Raw genomic sequence first — 20,115 nt, forward strand, 5'->3', positions numbered from 1 at the left:
TGTATATATTGTAATTTTCTTTTTCCAGTTGATTTTTAAAATTAATGTACAGGGTTTTAGAGAACTGGCCATTGTAGGTCTTTTCTGCTTTTCTGAAGTGAATTTAGTGCTAGTGAGAGATGCCACATTGCCAGCCTGCGAGATGGGACAGCACCAGCAGCTCCATGCAGGCTCTCACCTCCCACACGGCCCCTCTCCTTGCCAGTGTGCTGCAGCCATGTTTGGAAGGGATCACTTCTGATTGGCTTCTCCTGGGAATGAAGACGGCCAGCAGAGGTGCTAATTGTGACAACTGAGTGGGAGGTTTGTGTGATGATTATCTGTCTGAGCAGAATTACACTAAAACCCCCCAACTCATTTCACAGCAGCTACCCAGGAGCCACGCAGGGGCAGTCATTTAGTTTCACTCCCAGACCCAGCAAAATTTGATGAGTAAATACTGTTTTTCTTCCCTGAAGTAAAGTTTTGCTTTAGTCCTGAACACATTGTCTTCTTCTTTTAGGGAGATTAATATAGCCATTGCTGAAAGTTCAGCCCTATATGCCAGAGTTTGCTAACATCTTATCCTCTTTAGGTCTTACCTACTGCAAGACATTTTAAATCGGGTGGAAATCTGAGTCACTAAGCTAAAGAGAAAATAGACAGTACCTTTGTTCCTGGGGATGATGTCAGGAAAGTCAGGGTGGAAAGAACCTAAATGACCAATTTTAAGTTTTAAATGTTTCTTCAGTGAGAACCTTTTTCTAAAAAGTGATGAGTAAAAGAACCCAATATTTTGGAAACTTTGGCCTTTTAGCCTCCATTCAGTATATTCTGTCACTTTGTACCTGTTCACAATTTTTTTATTCTGTTGAACACTAAGGCCATTTTTGGTGGTCAAAAAATTGTTTTTTATTAGGAATCATTATTTTCCTAATTAGCCCAGTGTATACCCATGTGATATGGAGCCTTTGGGTCCCCTGAGCAGTTTCTGATATTCATTTTATATCCTCTCTTTTGGATCCCCTGTCACATTCTTTTCATCTTTCTGTAGCTGTGAAACAGGATTTAAAGATGGGGACCTTTTCATGTCCTACCGGAGTATGTTCCAGGACGTCAGAGACGCTGTGGACTGGGTCCATTACAAGGTACACAAAAACTGCTGCTTCATTTGCTCACCCTATGGCATGTGTTTGATGGTCTGACATCAGCTTTGCAAATGAAACAGAATTTTGTTTACAGTTTTAAAAAATGGATTGGCCCCTAGTGATAGAACACATTTGTTTTGGTCTTTGGCAGTCCTGCTCTCACAGGATCTTTCCTCAGTGATGATGTTTGCTTTACAGATTTTATCTTGGTTTTTATTTCCCAAACTTACTTAGAAAAGATTGTCGTATATTAGATCATACTTAGCATATCCTTCATGGATGATTGTGGTCCATATTTTTATCCAAATATCTCCCACTTGACTGATAACATGAGTTAATATCAAATTTACATTTACTATAAACTGTACTGAGTAAAACATTAAATGCCTTTAATATCTGCTTTAAAATAAATATATTAAATATAAATATTTATATAAAATATATTTATATACATATTATATATTTTATATTTATATATTTATATAAATATATATTTATATAAATATATATATTTATATAAATATATATATTTATATATTTTGAAGACACACTTTGGAGGTAGAGTTGAGCCTCCTGGTCATAACCTGACAGTTTTCCCTGGCGTTCTCTAGCATTGCTTTCCATTTCTTGGTAAATTGTAAGAGAGATACTCGAGTTGATAAATACTTTTCCTTACACACTGTTAAGATCGATTTTGTTCTTTTCTTAGTTCCCTTTTTGTTCTTCCCCTAGGGCTCCCTTAAGGAAAAGACAGTTGAAAATCTTGAGAAGTATGTAGTCAAAGATGTAAGTAATAACGGGGGAGATAGGTCTGCATGATGGCTTATTTTACCTATTAAGGAAGTGAATGACATGTGTACTTCTAATGGAAAGGACAATGGATTATACCTGTATATGCCAGGTATAATCACCTGAGTTTTCAGCTAGAGCTGAATTTTACTAGAGATTTTCTTCTTTGTTGATAAGCAAGAAGACCAGTATTTTATTTGTCCGTATAGCTTTAATTTTAATAATAGCAGCTAGAGGGTTACTGTGTTTGTGTCACAGTGCCAGGTGAGTACGTGTATTTATACCACTTGCTCTTCCTAATAGCCTTGAGTTAGGTCTTACTATTACCTGCATTTTTATAAATGAAGAAACTGGGGAATACAGGGATTAAATAACTTTCCCAAAATCACCCAACTAATTAAGTCAAAAAGCCAAAATTCACACCCAGATCTAACTTAAATCATAACCATTGCACTAGGTCAATGCACTAGTGTGCATACACAAGTATGTGACTTACTTTATGGTGCTTTATCAACAGGGAATAATGAAGAAAGCTTTCAAATAAATATCTTAAAAGATATTAGTGGAGAACCTGATAAGATTTAAAAATCTGTGTAGTTTCATTAATAGTATTTTCCTAATGTTAATTTCTTTGTTTTGATGATTATACTGTGGGTAAAAAAGATGTTAATGTTAAGGGAAGCTAGATGAGGAATATGTGAGGAATTTTGGTACTATTTTCACAACTTCTCTGCAAAGTGGCAGAATACAGCATTCCAGGACTGTGGTAAGAACATGAATTTCATCCTTTGTACATCCTGTTCCTACCCACCCCATGTACTGTTTCGAGAAAGAACACTGGATGGGGAAGGACCAGGAGAAACTTGTTTGAAGGAACCTATTTACTGTAGAAGAAGGAAAAGGCGTTTTTCTTTCCAGGCACATCACAAATTATGACTTCCAATATCTGCAGTGGGACGTGGGCATTTCAAGGTTGTATTTGCACATTATTTCAACCTGTAAGGTGTTTTATGAATCTATAACATATACATTGAAGGCAAGTTTGATAATCTCTATATAGAGCATTTGCTGGTGATGTTTAAAATCAGCTTCTCTTGACCTAACACACCTAACTTGTGTACTTCAAGAAATCACAAGATAAACATGTCTTCCTGACACAGACATCAAGAAAAAGGTATAGATATGTTAACTATATAAATCTTTGTATTTTACATAGAAAATTTTTTAGCCCTAAAATATTTGTGTATTTTACATACAAACCTATTATACACACACATATGCCATAATCTGTTATTACTTTAATCAAGCATAGGTAATAATGTGGGCTTTTAAGTGCAAGATTCTGAAACCAACCAACTAATCCTTAAGAGACTTATCCTGTTCCTATTTTAGTGGACAAAAATCCAGTGTATGACCATCCCAAAGTAGAAATATGAAAGTATTTGCATTGTAGTGTTTCACTTGTTATCCTGTTACATTTCAGGGAAAACTGCCTTTGCTTCTGAGCCGAATGAAGGAAGTAGGGAAAGTATTTCTTGCCACAAACAGTGACTATAAATACACAGATGTAAGTGCTAAATATTAATAGTCTTTATTTGTACAAATTATTTTGACCTAAAGAACTGTCAAGATAACAGAAATTTATTGAGATGTAGGTGCTTGCTGTCTTATTTGGAAAGTTACTACATAGTTGATAAGGGCTAAACAGAGTGGTTCTCAGATTTTTCTTAATGCTCTTTAGACTCTTCCCTGCTCACAGCTTGCTGTTTGAAAGGTTTAGTTCAGGGGTTATGTAGAGGAACACTTGTGCTGATTAAAATGCCTCCTGTATCTTTTTGGAGCATCTTCTCTATCATGTAGACTTGAGAACTCCCACCCATTACTTTCTGAATTTTCATGCTGTTAGAAGCCGTATAGCAGTAGATGGTGCATATTTTGAATCTTAGCCATTAAAAATTTACGATCTTTTGGCTAAAAAAATGTTTTTGCCATAATTATTGCATATGGAAAGATTGATTTAACTCCTTAACTTCATCTTACTTCTTCTGATACAGTTACAGATTTATGGGATTAGCATAAAGTTCCATTTCCCTCAATTCTCTTTACATAAAACCTTATTTAGACATCTGGTAATGTGGACTCACCAGTCCTGCTTGGTCAGTATCAAGCAATAACAAAGCCAAGGTACTAAGTGATTTCCATGACTCGCTGCTTATGCATCAGTCTCCTAGGAGAAGCATGTATCTTTCCAGAGAATGTCAGGAGGATTTTTTTGTTTGTTTGGCAAAGCATTAATTTCTGGCCTCAAGTTCCATAATCTTATACTTCAGAGGAAAGAAGACTATAGTGAATCCTGTGTTGAAAAGGATATATTTTATTAAAAAGCATGCAAGTGGTATATGTGTATTTAAGACATCATGTATATTTTTCAAAGGTAGTATGTGGATCTTATGTTGAATTTTCTTTTCCAGAAAATTATGACATACCTGTTTGATTTCCCACATGGCCCCAAGGTACTATATGTAACTTATTAGACCATTGATTTAGTAATAATTACTCCATTTAATAATTCTAGAATATTGAGGGGAAGGAATTGGTCGGAAGTAATTCAGAAAAGTCCTTTTTAAGCCAATTGTCTAATTGTACATTAGAAGTAATTCAAGAGCCAGAATCTAAACTTTGAATTGTAGAAGTAAAAGGAGTATTCATGTGGTATTTATTAGGATGGTATCAGACCAGTAAATTCTATGCAGAATTGTGGCATTGAAGGGAATTTTGAGGTTGAAGAAGATATTTTTTTTAATTTATCTTTTTATTTTACAGATAGACAGTGAGAGAGAGAGATAGAAAGGTCTTCCTTCTGTTGGTTCACCCCCTAAATGGCCGCCACAGCCAGCGCTGCGCTGATCTGAAGCCAGGAGCCAGGTGCTTCCTCCTGGTCTCCCATGCGGGTGCAGGGCCCAAGCAGTTGGGCCATCTTCCACTGCCCTCCTGGGCGACAGCAGAGAGCTGGACTGGAAGAGGAATAACCGGGACTAGAACCTGGCTCCCGTATGGGATGCCGGCGCCACTGGTGGAGGATTAACCAAGTGAGCCATGGTGCCGGCCCCAGAAGATCCATTCTTAACAACTCTAGATTGTGCAATTAGTTGTTGCTGAGTGTTGTGCCAAGACCGCATTTAGCCTTGGTGTTCAGCAGAGGAGTCTTCGTTCCTGCAGTGTGGCTGCACTAAGATAAGGAATACCCACAGCAGCTTAGTCAACACTTGTAAAACTTTAATCCTAGACTTCACAACATCAGCAAATCCTTGGGTTTTATTATTACTTGTTTGAGAAGCAGAGACAAGGAGAAACAGAGAGCTCCTGTCTGTTCATTACTCAAATGTCCAGGGACACAGTCCAGGTCCCCTCACATGGGTAGCAGCAGGAATTCAGTCATTTGAGCCATCTCTGCTACCTCCCAGGTTCTGCACTGGCAGGAGGCTGAAGTCAGGATCTGGAGCTGGGCTCAAACCCAGGTACTCCTCTGTGGGATTCCGGCGTCTTAACCACTAAGCTACATGCTCGCTGCTAATCCCTGTTTGACATCACCTAAAATCACTGTGCAGTGTCTTTCAGCTTGGCCTGGAGCCATCGTTCTGAAAACATCCTAAGATTTCTAATAGTCTCCATGGTAGTTTGTAGACTTTAGTTCTGATGCTGATCTATCTGTCCTTGCATTTTGAGTAGCATCTCTCCTTAGCCCCTTTTTACACATTTTCATTTATTAAAATGCTTAGAGCACTTTAATATTTTATTTCAGAAATAAATTACTACAGATGAAATAATTTATAATGTAGATTATACTTGCTTCTAAAGAGATTTGGTTTACAATTAGACATAATACATTTTTAATGAAGCTGTAGGATCCTCTGGCTATACTTAGCATTTCTGTATTTCTTGCATCAGTGGGGTTAAATATCAGTGCCGTAAGATGAGGGGTGCTGCTGTGGCTTTTGCTTTTTCTTCATTATAGCCTGGGAGCTCCCACCGACCGTGGCAGTCCTACTTTGACCTAATCTTGGTGGATGCACGGAAACCACTCTTTTTTGGAGAGGGCACAGTCCTGCGACAAGTGGACACTGTAAGTGCAGAGGATGGAGTTCCTGCTGGAACGCTGTCCTTCCTGTTCCTCTGATCTCAGAGAGAACAGGCATTTGAAATCGGTTAGCCAAGTCTCTCTCAGTCTTATCTGAGGTAACCAAACGGTTAATTGAAAAGAGTAAGTACCATTCATTTGGCTGCATTGTGGGTGGAGAGAATGATGGGATGATACAGTATCACAGAGTCTACGGTCTCTTCACACAGAAAACTGGCAAGTTGAAAATCGGTACCTACACAGGCCCCCTGCAGCATGGCATCGTCTACTCGGGAGGTGAGTCGCAGGTGTCTCATCACTTGGTGGACACTAAGCTCAGACCCCAGTGAGAAAGCTTTGGTGTTCCTCCTGGCACAGATCTGAAGATGTCACCTGCCAGCGTGCTAGGCGTCAGGGAGGATGGATTTGAGAAGGTGTCAGTGTGTCCTAATGAAGCTTTCATTTTCACTGAAAGGATCCGTTTCCCCCGATTCCTGTAACTGTTTGAGGCTTTTTCTTAGCGTTCTGGAATCGTTTTTGGTGCCTCTGAAGGTGTTCCTTAAGGGTTTTCAAGGATCCTCTGTGGTATGACGTATGTTATGCTGAAGGCCTTGTGTTAGAGGTGATAAAAACAACAGTGGGAAAAAGAATGGTGAGCCTTTTTCTTTTTAAAAAAAAAAAAGGACTGCCCCTCACATAAGAATAAAATAAATCATAGTATTTTAATGGCTATGGTATTTTGAATGCTGGTTTTAATATAGATATTTCTCTCATTGTTCACTCTGTTTGCCTCAGGTTCATCTGATACAATCTGTGACCTGTTGGGAGCCAAGGGCAAAGACATTTTATATATTGGAGATCACATTTTTGGAGACATTTTAAAATCAAAGAAACGGCAAGGGTGGCGGACTTTCTTGGTGATTCCTGAACTTGCACAAGAACTTCATGTCTGGACTGACAAGAGTTGTAAGGAGCTGGGACTCTTATTTTGTAAACCTCTGACTTGATCCTCTTTGATAAAAGCACTGTTTCATAGGCAGGGGTTCAGATGTGGTCAAAAGCTGGGCCCTGATATTTATAAATATCTCCTTCCCCATCAAGATATTTGAATATTTCACAAAGCTTTAGGATTTAAATAACTTTGAGAGGTTATGTTGTTAAAACTTGTTGAATGTTGGTATCCTGAGTATCTTATAGTGAACTGGAGATCTGCCTTCCTCCACGTGCCCCCATCTGCAGTGCTGGGCCAGTGCTGGCTCTGAATGTTTATTAGCTCCTGCTATTTTGTATTTATTATTCTGAGTAGTGAATGAGGCCCAAGTATCTTCTTCAACTGGGATACACTGTGTATAAGCAGTATGTGCACCGTACTGAGTGGGGCTAGCATATAGTTATGTAAAGGTGTCTGACACACTCCAGCAGTCCTGGTGGCCTCACCCACGGTGCCTCAGATGAGAGCCCTGGCACCACCACTTACACTGGCAAGCAAGTTACCAAGTGCCCCTTTGCTTTAGTTTCCTCCAATGCAAAATTAGAAATAATTATAGCACCTACCTTATAAAGCTGATGAGCTGTAACAGATAACATGTGAATGAAGAAGACAGAGTAACCAGTCTTCCCAGGGCTGCTCATCTGAACCACAGAACACAGAAAATTATTTGAAAGACCCATCTCTCTATTCTCCTACAGAAGGTATTGCAAAGAAATATAAAGGATGCATTAGGTCATAATCTCCTGGGAAACCCAGGTACATAAAGGCTGCACACAGGCGGCGTTCAGCAGATGCCACTGTCGCTGTCATCTACTGTCGGTGGACGTTTTGGGCTAGCCTGTTATCAGCTTTCTACCTATGGAGTTTCAGAAATGAAGGTGGTTTGGCTCTGCTACTTCCTGCATCTCTGACTCTAAATTCTTAATTCTTCGTCTGAAAATGGAACTGTTAGCATTTGCAGCTGAGACCGAGTTGGAACTGGCACTCGGCAAGCTCAGGGAGTGTACAGCCGGCAGGGAGAGTGGCAGGTGGTCATCGGCTGCCCCACTCCAAGCAGGACCGCAGTGGGTGGGCTCTCCTGGGGAGAGGAGGAGGGCAGTTTATACACTCACCCATAGCATGTTAGCGTAGGCTGTGCTTTTTGGTTGTATGTGTAACCTTTCACTTTAGTTTTAACAGTAGTTTAAAAGTGGGTGTTTTATTTTTTTAAAACATTCTTCCTTTTCCTTGCAAACCTGAATCAGCACTTTTTGAAGAGCTTCAGAGTTTGGATATCTTCTTGGCTGAACTCTACAAGTAAGTTCCCTAATTCTAAAATTTCTTCCCCTGAAATCACATTTTAACAAAGTCCTTTCTGGAGATTTTCACTGGGGATTTTTCTTTTCTCTTCAGGCACCTTGATAGCAGTAGCAATGAGCGCCCAGACATTAGTTCCATCCAGAGACGTATTAAGGTATCCAAATAGGACTTGTGAGAAAACTTGGACAGTAGTTTGGCTTTGTACAGGGACTGCCACGTAACTGGTGCTCAGGAAGTACTAAAATGAGCTGACGGTCAGTCTTGGTTTTTGTCTTTAGAAAGTGACTCATGACATGGACATGTGCTATGGGATGATGGGAAGCCTGTTCCGCAGTGGCTCCAGGCAGACACTCTTTGCCAGTCAAGTGATGCGTTACGCCGATCTCTATGCGGCGTCTTTCATCAATCTGCTGTATTACCCGTTCAGCTACCTCTTCAGAGCTGCCCATGTCTTGGTGAGTTAAGGCTACAGCCTCAAGTTACTGTTTACAGTTCAGATATACTCTCAGGCCCAGATCTACAGGCAGCCCTGTGGGGCTGGCACAGAGGACATGGTTGCATAGGAAGGGGCTTTGAGGAAGTATGATCCAGAAAAGGAGTTAGGACAGCTTCACTCTGCAGTCTGCGCTATTTACAGTTGTATCTCAGTGGTGAAGACTTTCCTGTTAGTACTAATTCAAAGGAATGTGGTTTTTCTATTCCTATGTTCTGGTATTGGTTCTGGTATTGATCAGCTTTTCTGTTTTGCTGTGAAAGTAAAAAATTCACTCTCTTCTGATGGTTTTAGTTTGTAGTAAACTAGCTGGACATGGGGCAGGGAGAGAGAACAGGTTCTGTGCCTAAACTTGACTCCTTCCTGGTCCATTATAGTTGTAGCTCTGCTTGGCTGCCTGGGGGGAGGGATCAGATTTTGGGAAGCAGCTGTTCTGCTCTGCCCGTTTTCTGAGCTTCCTGCTTTGTTCTAGATGCCTCATGAATCAACGGTGGAACACACACACGTGGATATCAACGAGATGGAATCTCCCCTCGCCACCCGGAACCGCACATCAGTGGATTTCAAAGACACCGATTACAAGCGGCACCAGTTAACACGGTCGATTAGTGAGATTAAACCTCCCAACCTCTTCCCGCTGGCCCCCCAGGAAATTACACACTGCCACGACGAAGACGATGATGAGGAGGAGGAAGAGGAGGAAGAGTAAGAAGGAACACCAAAACTCTGAGTGCCCATTGAACAAGTTCTTGCAGGACTCACAGGAACAAAGGAGGTCCCTGTTTGGGTTCTACTGGGGAGGAGGGGGGCTCCATCAAAGGTACGTCGGGGCAGAGAGACTGTTTTAGCTGTGTATCTATACTCTTTGCAGATGAATCAGAGTTGTATCGGAGGCTGTATTGGAAGAAAGGGTAAAGTCAGGCTGAACTGCATGCACGTGGCTTCACTGTGGCTTGTGACACTGTTTCCTTGTCTTTTTCGTCATTAGTGTGCCTGGATACATTAAGGGTTAAGGGTCTTAGAGGACGCTGTCCTGTTACAAACTGTGCTATTGCTCCAAAATCCCACTTTTTCAGTGAATTACACAGTATTGTGTATCAGTGGAAATACACTGTTTCCATTATGAAATGTCTTCTGTTAAGGTCAAGTTTCCTTTTGTAAGCCTTCAGGTGTCCCGGCAGCTCTGGCGGGGCTGCCGCTCTGTAGTGGCTTTGCAGAAATAGTCTCCGCTTGCTCTAGGGCTGACGTGGAGTGGACGGCAGGTGCTCTGGAAGCCGAAGTCCTCATCCTTTCTGTATTTTTTTAGGTTGATGGAACAAATGCTTATTTGTTATCTCAAAACAATCCTTCTCATTGGTGATAAATCTGTAGAGAGAGAGGCCAAAAGAGCAAGCCCCAGAACACAAGAAGAGAACCTTCTTCCAGCGCACCCCAGCCTGAGTGACACACTCGTGTCGGGGTCGAGCTCTGGTTCCGGCCGCCAGAACAAGGTGTCTGTCCTATGGAGGTGACTGCCTAGTTTAAAGCCGAGCACTGGAGGACCGGGAGAGGCTTCGTAAGCCAGGCCCTTGCCAGAGCAGGGCGCAATCAGTGTGACTAAATTCACTTCCAAATCCCTTGGGAAGCCACTTGTTCTGGACGAGAGGGAATCATCACTGTGTGACAGGGTGTGTGACTGCCTCACCAGGTGCAGTGGAGTTGTTGCAGTGTCTTTAACAGTGGTGTAACTTTGACCTTCATCTCCCTTCTTCCATTCTTGTTGTCCTTAGTCAGCAGGGGAGGGTAGACGAGCTGCTCTAGAGTTCAATAAAGAGTAACATTTCTAACACTGACTCCGCCACCTTTTGTAGCCCAACTGTGAACAGCTGCTGGTCTTAAGTGGGCTTGGGTTTGGCTTAGTGCTATCAATCAGGGTGACATTCTCTTGTCTTAAAGAAATACAGAGTTTCAAAAGTTGCTAAACATGCTCAGATCTCTTGATAAAGAGTGAGTATTCAAGCAGGATGCAGTCTCACATGCTCACACCTGTAATCCTCACGAGCCTCAACGCGCTTTCATAGTTTTCCATGCAGCAGGAGGTGAGGCTTTAAGAAAAATCTGTTTAATAGCAGGGAGCGCACCGCAGTGAGGTAGCCAAGGACCTGTGCCTCCCTGCTTTCCCTGCGTACAGCTTTACAAGCCCTGCCGAGAGACAGCGTCCTGACCAGCGTCTACTGGGAAGAGATGTGGCGTCTCCAAAAAGGTTTTGGAATATTATGAGGAAAATGTGTATTATTTTCCATGAACTTTTTGAAGTGCCTTCCTACTTGGCTTTTAGGTAGGAATCAGGTTAGAATGTTATTGCAAGTAACAATTAGATGCATCCTTGTTTTAAAATTACAGTTACCCCCATGATTATTTTAAGATAAAGATATGGCCCTGACGTGATTAAAGTGTCTCGATTTCTAAGTGACTACAGCTTCAGAGCTGCTGCAGCGCAGCATCACATGCACACATTTCCCCTGCAGAGCAGGGTCCAGGTGATCGCCTGGCTTTAATGTTCCCTACTTCTCAGAGTTGAATAGCAGGGTTATTCTCTGGGTAGACTGAGAAGTGAACAGCGTGCACTTGCACCGAGTGTGCCCATGGTCATGGCTGCCTCCAGGGCCACCGGATGTGCACAAATTACAAACGGTTTTTACACCAAAACAAACATCTTTTAATTCCTCTTTTCCTACGAACTTTGAAATCCCCTCCGCATGTACTATTAGAGCCAAAGACGCCTACGAACCGGAACAGACGGGCTTCTCGGAGTATTCTCACGGGGAACCCAGTGCTGGCCTTTTCCAAACAGGAATTCTGAGTTTCTCTGTTGCCACTGATTAAGGAACCTGAACTTAAAATGTATGCTTTTAATTTTTAAGAAAGGAGAATTCTAGACCTTGAGTTGATAGATCTTGAGAATTGTTTCGTTAGTTTGGGAACACTCCTTATTTGTAGGCTTTTTAGAACACTAGGCACTCTGTGGGCTTCGCAGCTGTCAGCACGTGCTGGCTCCCAGGGACCCTGGCGTGGCTGGCAGCTGGGGACACAGTGGACCCTGTGCAAGGAAGACCATCTGCAGAGATGGCCACGGAAGCTCGGAGGGCGGATCTCAGGAAAGTCGTGGAAAGCCGAGGAAGATTAATGTCCTGCTTTTAGGCCCAAGATGGTCTCCTCACGAAGCACAAGTCTAAGACCTGAAGTCATGAGCAAGCCCCGTGTGCCCTAAGATGCTTTTAGGAAGTGGTTTTAATCCAACAGTAATAACTGATAGCTACAACTACTTGTCGCAGTCGCGCTGTTTTTAAGAAATCACTCACATGTAAAAGCTACATGCAGTTACAGGTCAGGTTTAAAAAGTACTTTGCCCATATTTAGATATTTCTAACTCAGATTTATTTATTTAAGAAATATTTTTGTCAACAACTTAAGCCCTGCAGTTTTCTCCGGGGCTGCCTGGGCATTTTTAAATGCTGTGCTTATTCACCACAAATAGCTTGAGACAAACAACCGCGTACTTAAGTCTGCTCTAGGGTAGGAATCTTGTCCACATTCCACGTTACGGAAACTATGTAACCTCTCTTTGATGCTGGGAAACATGATCACTATGACCCAGCTGCTGCCACACCGTGGACGGTGCACTCCTCACGGGGCTTGGTTCAGGACTCGAGCTTGCTCACGACATTCTTTCCTGGGGACTAGGCCGTCAGCTCTTCTTAAAGCTTTTCCTCTTAGGGAGCAATTTCAAACAGTAACTGCGAGCGGCCCTGATGACGACATCCCTGCCACGAAGCTGCCTGAGCAGCCTTGAGGATGGAGGAAAACTGCGGTACAGCAAGGAGCAGGGACGATGTGCACACGGACAGCAGCCAGGAAGCAGGGCCAGGCAGCTTCCAGAACCTACGTGGCACCATCCCGGGCAAGCAGCACGGTGCCATCGCGGCCGAGCGGCCGAGGACCTGGAAGCAGCAGGATGCGCCTTTTAGAAAGTGCACTCGCTCACCGAAGGAGACACAGCGTCTCAGCTCCCCCTGCCTCTCCCTGTCCTCACACACAGCATCCCAGGGCTACAGAAACCTGACAAAGATGTCCAAAAAGGGTGTAGCGTTTCAAAAAACGGAGCCCCCCACTGAGCATTCTGTTAGGGGAGGCAGTCCCATTAGATTGCTGTCAGTGGTGCACTGTGGGCCTCTGAGTCTGGCACGTGCGCTCTGCACGAACACCACAGGTGCCTCCGCCGCGCACACCCCCTGCTGACCATGCAGCAGCCGAGACCCTCTGTGAATGCTTGTAACTGAACTTGCTTATTCTCTCCCTGGAAGTCTCAATCTATATTTGCTACTTTCAAACAAAATGAATAGTGTTCAGTCTTGTCCCTCTTTTTGTTCACATAACACACCTTTGCTCTCCTTGATTAGAGAAAGAAAGTGGGTTAGATTCACTGCTTCATGGTTCACATTAGGTACAAGCATGCTCTGCTCTCCCATGGAGCCGGGCCTGAGTGAACCTTCCCATACAAACTGGAGCCCAGGCAGTGCGCAGCCCTCTCCCCCCACCCCCATGGGAGACGGCCGAGTCCTTTCCCATCTCCCAAGTTCTACGATACTTGGAAAGAGGATTTGCCAAGCAAACCTTCCAGCCCAGGAAAATGCTCATTGACTATTTTGGGGGGGAAGGGTTCTCACTGGAGGTAATCTTTAACTTAGTGTATTTTGAAATAAGCAACATTTGGGTCTGGACTCATGGTCCACCAGTCGGCAGCACCAGAGGGGAGGTGGGGACCGGTTGGGTGTGCAGGTTTGGGCAGGACCCCGTGACCCCCCAGTTCAGCGAAGTCCCTCAGTCTTCCCCAGCAACTTGCTTCCTCTGCCTCACGGCGGCCAGCAGCGGAGTGCCCGCCGTGGAATGGAATTCTGGGAAAAGCAGACATGAAGCCCTCGGGGGCAATGATGAAACAGTCACACGAGGAAAGCCAGAGTTTATTTATCATCTAATGGAAGTCAGCTTTTTGGCTTTCATAGGAATCGGGTTTTTAAACTTAATTCATTTCAAAAAGGGCAAGTAAGTTTCCAGAAAGCAGCTCCAGGCTGTGTGTCGATCGCTTTCTCTACAGGCTCCTCTGATCAGTAGTTGCCTCGTACAGAGTTGGGAAGAGCCTCCGGGGAGCAGGATTTTTGTGCGCACATGAAGATCAAGGTTAGAAATGAACTGACCCGTGTGTGAGCTCATGCCGATGCAGGGAGAGGACAGGCACAGCTACTCCTCCGTAGGGCAGGGACCGCCACACTGAGTGTGTGCAGCCAGAGACGGCAGCCAAAGCCGGAGTTGGGGGCGAGTGGGAGGCACCGCTGCCTTCCCCAGCCTGCTCCTCAGGGGGTACCAGGCTCCTGGGTCCCCTGCGGGACGCAGGGGACGTCTCAAAGCTACTTCCAGAAGCGGCCTAACAACACTGGGGAGACAGGAGAGGGGCTTAGGCAGCGGCCCAGAGACAGGCTTGCCAACAGTTCACTGAAATGTCTCCATCTACAGGACAAATAAAAGTAGGATCAGCTATAGAGGTCAAGGTTAAATAAATGACAGTGGGGACTATATGGGACCAGTCAAGAGGTCAAATTCTGATGGCATGATCCTCTTTGGAACGTAAAGCAGAGACTAACAATGGTGGGAAAAAATTCCAAAAAGATGCAGGGGCTGCCGCCTGGGAAGCCAGCATCCCACGTGAGTACAGTTTGAGCTCAGCTGTTCCACTTCGGTTCCAGCTCCCTGCTAATGCGCCTGGAAAAGCAGAAGATGGCCCGAGTGCCTGGGGCCCTGCTACCCATGTGGGAGACCGGAGGGAGTTCCAGGCTCCTGGCTAGTCAGGCTACTTGGGGAGTGAACCAGAATATGGAAGACCTAACTGTCCAGCCCACCCCCAACTCTGCCTTTCAGATGAGTAAGATAAACCTAAACAACAACAGCAACACCCGGTAGTCCAGGAGGGGCCCTGGGCACAGAAAGGACGGGTGGGGTGGGGAGAGGTGGGGGTCACCCACTCTGGATGACAGCTGTCAGCTGCTGCTCTTGATGCGCCTCGCCCGAGTGCTGAGTGTGTGTGACGCCAGGGTGCCCGTCCTCGCCCGCGCCACCTTCCTCCCAGGCTGCCCTCAGCCAGGAGGCCCTGCACAGCCCTTCTCATCTCCAGGAGCCATGTCAACCCGAAGGATGCTTTTGGTCTTGCTTAGGAGAGACCTTGGAGGCACCTGCCCAGCTGAAGTGTGTGCTGTTAGCAGCTGGCGTCCTTACCTAGACAGACTGCAGACCTGCCAGAGAGGACGCCCCTCTAGAATCAGCCGTCCCGGGAGCCGGCACCCGCTTCTGCAACACGAGACCCTGCAGTGCCGCCACGCTGAGGTCCAGGCCAGTGGACCTGGGCAGTGCAGCGAGGCTGGACGAGCTGATGGGGGGGGGGGTGGCGACACAGAGGAAGGGCAAAGAGGGAACACACGTCTGCTAGAAGGGTGAGCAGAAAAATCATCATTTATCTCAGCAGAACAAATAAAACCTCTTAAAAACAATCACAGAATTTACAAATAAATTGGTACAAAATAAATAAGACTGTAAATCTACAACATCATTCGAGTTATAAAACGCATTCATCGTGACAAGCAGCTGACGAGCCCCATCTGTGGCATCTGCTTCCCTGGGTTTGCGTCCACAGCTCTGAATGCTGTGTTCAGGAAGCGCCAAATGCTTGCAGCGAACACTATGATACAGCGCGAGGGCTGCGGACGGTGACGCCAGACGCAAGGCAGGGCTGATCTGAGGGCCAAGACAGAGTTGGCACTGCACCTCAAAACCAAGAAAAGGCATAGAACAGCCCACGTGGGCAGGCAGCGTCCGAGGTCCAGACTCACATTCTGCAGCCTGAAGGGAGAGGCAGAGGCCGCTTTCTGGGCTCGGGGAGGGCCGAGTGAGGAAGGCGGAGCCGGTCTCACAGCCACAACGGCACCAGTGCACAGGGGACGAGGCCCGGGCACCCAGAGCGCCTCTGAAACGCTTCATGGAGGGACCCACGAGCCTCTGCACAAGGTCGGAGACCACCGCCAGCCACCTCCCGACACTGGTCACCAGGAAGAGGCGGGCCTAACGCGAGGGGGCGCAGATGCCGGCGCCAACGTCAGAGCAGCAACCTGTCAGTAAGACCCACGCGCCACCGCCCTGCCCCTGGGCTTGAGGGGCGTGGAACCGCGGGCTCCACGCGTGGGGGCTTTACCACAGATGACGCAGTACCGGGAGAGGCCTATGTACATAATAAATAATATAAAATAAAGCATATATACTCGTGGACTTAAGACTCTAGGAACAGGGAAGTCACCGGACCGCCAAACTCCGCCTTCAGAGCGCACTTCAGACCACGGGGCGCGGGGGCGCGAGGACGCACGAGCGGGGCTGGGCCCTGGGGGGTGCGAAGCCAGAGCCCGCGCGCGCCCCAACTTCCCTGCGTGAGAGCAGCCCGCCACCTGGCCCGCCTGACACACGGCTTCAGGGGACTGTGCCAGCGAATCCTGGCCCGAGAGTCCCTCCCTCAGAGACTCCATGTGAATGAGATGTGGGCCAAGGCAAGACAGAACCCCAAGTTCTGCCCACCTGCTCTGGCCTCAGTGGACACGGAAACCCGGAAACGCTGCTCTGTCCCAGCACGGGCTGGATCTGAGGCCGACACACACACACACACACAGAGCTGCGCTCTCTCCGCTGAAACCTCTCATTCCCTGTCTTGCTTGAAGCACAGCCCTCAACAGCTACTTAGCGATTCCAGCTGAGACGACCCCAGCAGCTCCAGCGGAGAGAGAGGAAGCGGCCTTGAGCTGGGCCAAGCGCAGGTGTCAGACGGAGGCAGGGACAGGGCCTATGGATGCTGCCGCCCGGCCCCCGGCGCTGAGCGGGAGGCAGAGGAAAGCCCACAGCTCACACAAAACTCAAGGATGGCGGCCCCCCAACCCCGCGTCAGCCTCCGCTCCGCCTCGCGCACCACTGGCCCCTCACTCATCTCAGCCCCAGACACGAGGTTTACAGACGTACGATAAAGACGTGCAAACGGCCCTGAGGTACAAAAACCCGCTGACTAGGTTGCTCGTTGAGAAATTCTCACCAGGAGCTCCTGAATTCCAGCCCATTCGCGTATTCAACATTCCCTGCATCTCTGATTCTGGGGTAACCTACAGCTCACCCAATCCCCTGCCGCACAGAAGCACCGCTGGCCCAGAGCGGGCGCGGCCGGCTCAGGGGCTCAGGACGAGGCCGGCTCTCCCAAGCAGGGAAGCCAGTACTGGCGCCCCGCAGCCTCCCAGCCCCCGCCCTGCCCTCAACCCCCTGCCCGGTCGTCGGTCGGCCCGACTAAGGCAGCATGGCATGGGGAGGGTGGGCCTGGAGCACAGCACCCAAAGGCAGCCCTCCCTGGTCTCCTCCTGCCTGAAGCTCCCTGTGCCGGGCTAGGGTGCTCTGCCTGGGGTCACCCCTGCGGAACAGTGTTGGACCCTTGGTTGCCAGAGACCTCGACCCTGGGCCCGGCACGGCAAGGACAGCACTGATTCCTGGTTGGCCGTCAGAAGGTGCCAGAGGCGGCGGAGGTCACCCGCCAGGGCCCGCTCCAACAGCCTGAGGACAGCTCGCGGGCCCTGCTGAGCTCAAATTCTCATTGCTCCATTTCCTAAGGAAAACGCAGTTCTATTTGTAGCTCCCCATCTCCACTGGTCCTGCCTGGTACTGGGGGGCGGGCAGCAAGGCAGTGACTGTCCGCATCAACATCTGCACCAAAGTTCCTTGAAATAACACCGGGAACGGGAAACAGGTGCTGCTCCCTCCCCGCGGGCGGGGGGAACACCTGGACAGGGCCCCTCTCACATTCCCACTGAGCAAGACCATTAAGCGCCCCAATGTCACACACACAAACCTTAAGCTGTTGTCTTCCCCAGAGTTTAACAAACGATCCTGGACCTGGTTCGGGACGGAAGGGCACTTGCCGACAGGAGGGGCAAGCCCCTGATTGGAAAAAAGACGCAAGAGGCGAACAGCGTCTCGGGAACACCTGGAACTAGGACCCCAGGTCCCAGGGAGCCTCCAGGACGCCCGAGTGGCTGTGCAGGAGAGGCGGCCCCGCCCGTGCCCACAGAGGCCACCGCAGAAGAGAGGCCACCAGGACCTGGGCCTAGGCGGCAGCTCCCCGCTCAGCCTCGCAGACACCAAGGGCCCAGGCCCCCACGCCGCTCCTCCCCGCTCAAGCACTCTGGAGGTTTCCAGAGAGGGCATGGGGCCTGGCCCTCCCCCCACCCGGAGCAGACGCCGGCCTTGGAAAGGCCACCTGCCGCCGCTGGGCTCCTCTGAGAGGCGGCTTTGCGGGGCAGAGGGAGAAAGGTGCCGTCTCCCGCCAGCAGAGGGCGTCAGCGGGTACCCTGCGCGGACTCCTCCTCCCCGGGGATTACAAAGGCGCCCCAGTGCGTGGACTGATTCCAGAGGCTCCTTCCGCTAGGGGAGCGCATAGAGAGGCGGCCGGGAGAGGCCGTGAGGACAGCTCCTGGGGGCCGGGGACCTGGCTGCCCAGCACGGCGGCGGGGAACGAGGCGGGGGCGGGCAGGTGTTAGGGGCGAGACCGCCCGTGGCACCCTCCTCACACTGGCCTGCGCTCAGCCAGAGGCGTGTTAGGAAGTGACCGCTTCACTTGCCCGGGGAGCCTCACAGCGGGGGTCCCGCAGGTCACCGAGAGAGGCTGGTCCTTCCCTAAGGGCCTGGCGCCTCCCAGAGCGATACTGCACCTCGGACCAAGGGGCCCGGGAGGCCGCCGTCTGCCAGCTGGGGCCGGGGAGGCGGCGCGCACACCCAGCACCGCTAAGGCTCCGGTTCCCACGCACAACGAGCCCGGGCGCGCCCACAGCGCACTTTTGGTTTCTCAGCTCCTGTCTGGGGCCGAACCAGCCCTGCTGGCCACACAGGCAGCCTCTCTGGCTGTAACCGAGGAGGCGGGCACGCAGGCCTGGGCCCAGGGGCACCGGAGAGAGGACCGCTGAGGAAGGCAGGCTGGCAAGCCCCAGGTCCAGCAGCGCCCCTGGGCGCAGGGCGGAGCTTCTCCGGACCCGCCCGCCCCGCGAAACCCTGGGGAGGTTTGCGTTTGGCATCTGTGTAGCAGCGTCCTGGGTTGCCCCGGGGGAGGGCGGAATGCGGGGATGAAGTCAAGCGGCCCCTTGCCAATGATAAACCCTGGGTTTAAGATTCATTAGCATTCATTTCGGTGGAAAAAATTCCTTAGGGTGGGAGGAGCAAAGCCACATCCCGCAGGCCAACGCTGCGCCCTGTGCGGGAAAGGGGAGCGCCCCGCGTCCAGCTCAGAACCACGCGGGCTCTGAGCGCAGCAGGGCCCTGCCGGACCACACCCCACAGTGACCAGAGACTGGCAGCGTCTGCAGTGACAGGTTTGCTTCATTGGGCCATCAAGTTCGACAGCGACACCCGCTGGGGCACAGAGGAAGAGGAGGGCCGGGCCGGCCAGTCCGCGCTCTCAGGGTCCCGTCAGGGCTCACAGCAGAGTTCCGACAGAACAACTCAAAACGCTGCAAAAGACACTTTAAAAAAAACATGATCTCTTGAAAAAATAAATCGCAACCATTTTCAACTTCATGCAACTCGAGGGAGGAGGACAGTGAATAATGGTAAAAGGTACAGCTGAAAAAATAAACGTGATTCTATCCGGGCAGCAGTTCCTCCGCAGCCCCGTGGCCGCCGCGCCCCGGCTGCGGCTCTCGCGTCTCGGCCGTCCATCCCTCCCCTGGCCGTCGGCCTCCTCCTCCGCTTCCGGCGAGGGGACGAAGTCTTTGGTCTCGGAATGGCGCGGGCTGCAGCGCGGCACACAGGTTCCCACTGACCAAGTCACGGGCAGGCCGGGCCGGCCCCGCCGCTAGATGGCGCCCTCGCCGTGCAGGCTGTGGTTGGCCTTGCTGTGCGCCACACAGTTCTGCTCGGTGAGCAGGTTGGCCGTCTCGTCGGGCAACCCGTCATGCAGCTCGGTAAGAGTCAATTCAACCTTAGTGTTCTCACTGTCCGAGGACTGAGGGGTTCTGTCCATGCGGGAAGCCATCAGGGCGTTTTGGTATTGCTGTCTGGAGATCTGGGGCCGGAACACAGCACAGAAAACAAACCGAGAGGCGCTTAGTTTAGGGTCCCTGTCTCCGCGGAGCCACACATTCACTCCCCGAGTCGCCCGCGGCCGCTTCTCGGGAGGAAGCCATCCTGGAGGACACACGGA

At 48.9% G+C, this 20,115-nt stretch overlaps 2 protein-coding genes across 55 annotated transcripts in view; one reads left to right on the plus strand and one right to left on the minus strand.

Moving 5' to 3' along the window:
* NT5C2 (5'-nucleotidase, cytosolic II) overlaps positions 1 to 10,642 on the plus strand; it is a 178,681-nt gene extending 168,039 nt beyond the window's left edge. For 16 of the 50 annotated variants that reach the window (XM_070057279.2, XM_089314364.1, XM_070057281.2 and 13 more), the window contains 12 exons: positions 1,034 to 1,127; positions 1,860 to 1,913; positions 3,400 to 3,483; positions 4,388 to 4,429; positions 5,381 to 5,434; positions 5,932 to 6,039; positions 6,264 to 6,330; positions 6,829 to 6,999; positions 8,269 to 8,320; positions 8,417 to 8,477; positions 8,602 to 8,778; positions 9,289 to 10,642. In XM_070057279.2, the coding sequence (XP_069913380.1) occupies positions 1,034 to 1,127; positions 1,860 to 1,913; positions 3,400 to 3,483; positions 4,388 to 4,429; positions 5,381 to 5,434; positions 5,932 to 6,039; positions 6,264 to 6,330; positions 6,829 to 6,999; positions 8,269 to 8,320; positions 8,417 to 8,477; positions 8,602 to 8,778; positions 9,289 to 9,525 (1,201 nt within the window). In that variant the 3' untranslated portion in view covers positions 9,526 to 10,642. Of the gene's footprint in view, positions 1 to 205; positions 304 to 1,033; positions 1,128 to 1,859; positions 1,914 to 3,399; positions 3,484 to 4,387; positions 4,430 to 5,380; positions 5,435 to 5,931; positions 6,040 to 6,263; positions 7,000 to 8,268; positions 8,321 to 8,416; positions 8,478 to 8,601; positions 8,988 to 9,288 lie in introns of those variants that run through there. The other 34 variants (XM_089314361.1, XM_070057298.2, XM_070057293.2 and 31 more) reach the window with 7 other exon arrangements.
* CNNM2 (cyclin and CBS domain divalent metal cation transport mediator 2) overlaps positions 9,284 to 20,115 on the minus strand; it is a 184,369-nt gene continuing 173,537 nt past the window's right edge. For all 5 annotated transcript variants that reach the window (XR_016221947.1, XM_002718589.6, XM_002718590.6 and 2 more), the window contains one exon: positions 9,284 to 19,977. Coding sequence is in view for 4 of the 5 variants with exons in the window: in XM_002718589.6 (XP_002718635.1) it covers positions 19,768 to 19,977 (210 nt within the window). In the remaining variant the exon portion in view is untranslated. The remainder of the gene's footprint in view (positions 19,978 to 20,115) is intronic.

The sequence above is a fragment of the Oryctolagus cuniculus genome, chromosome 15 (genome assembly GCF_051225735.1).
Source record: "Oryctolagus cuniculus isolate XC-2025 breed Fujian yellow rabbit chromosome 15, ASM5122573v1, whole genome shotgun sequence".
NCBI lineage: Eukaryota > Metazoa > Chordata > Mammalia > Lagomorpha > Leporidae > Oryctolagus > Oryctolagus cuniculus.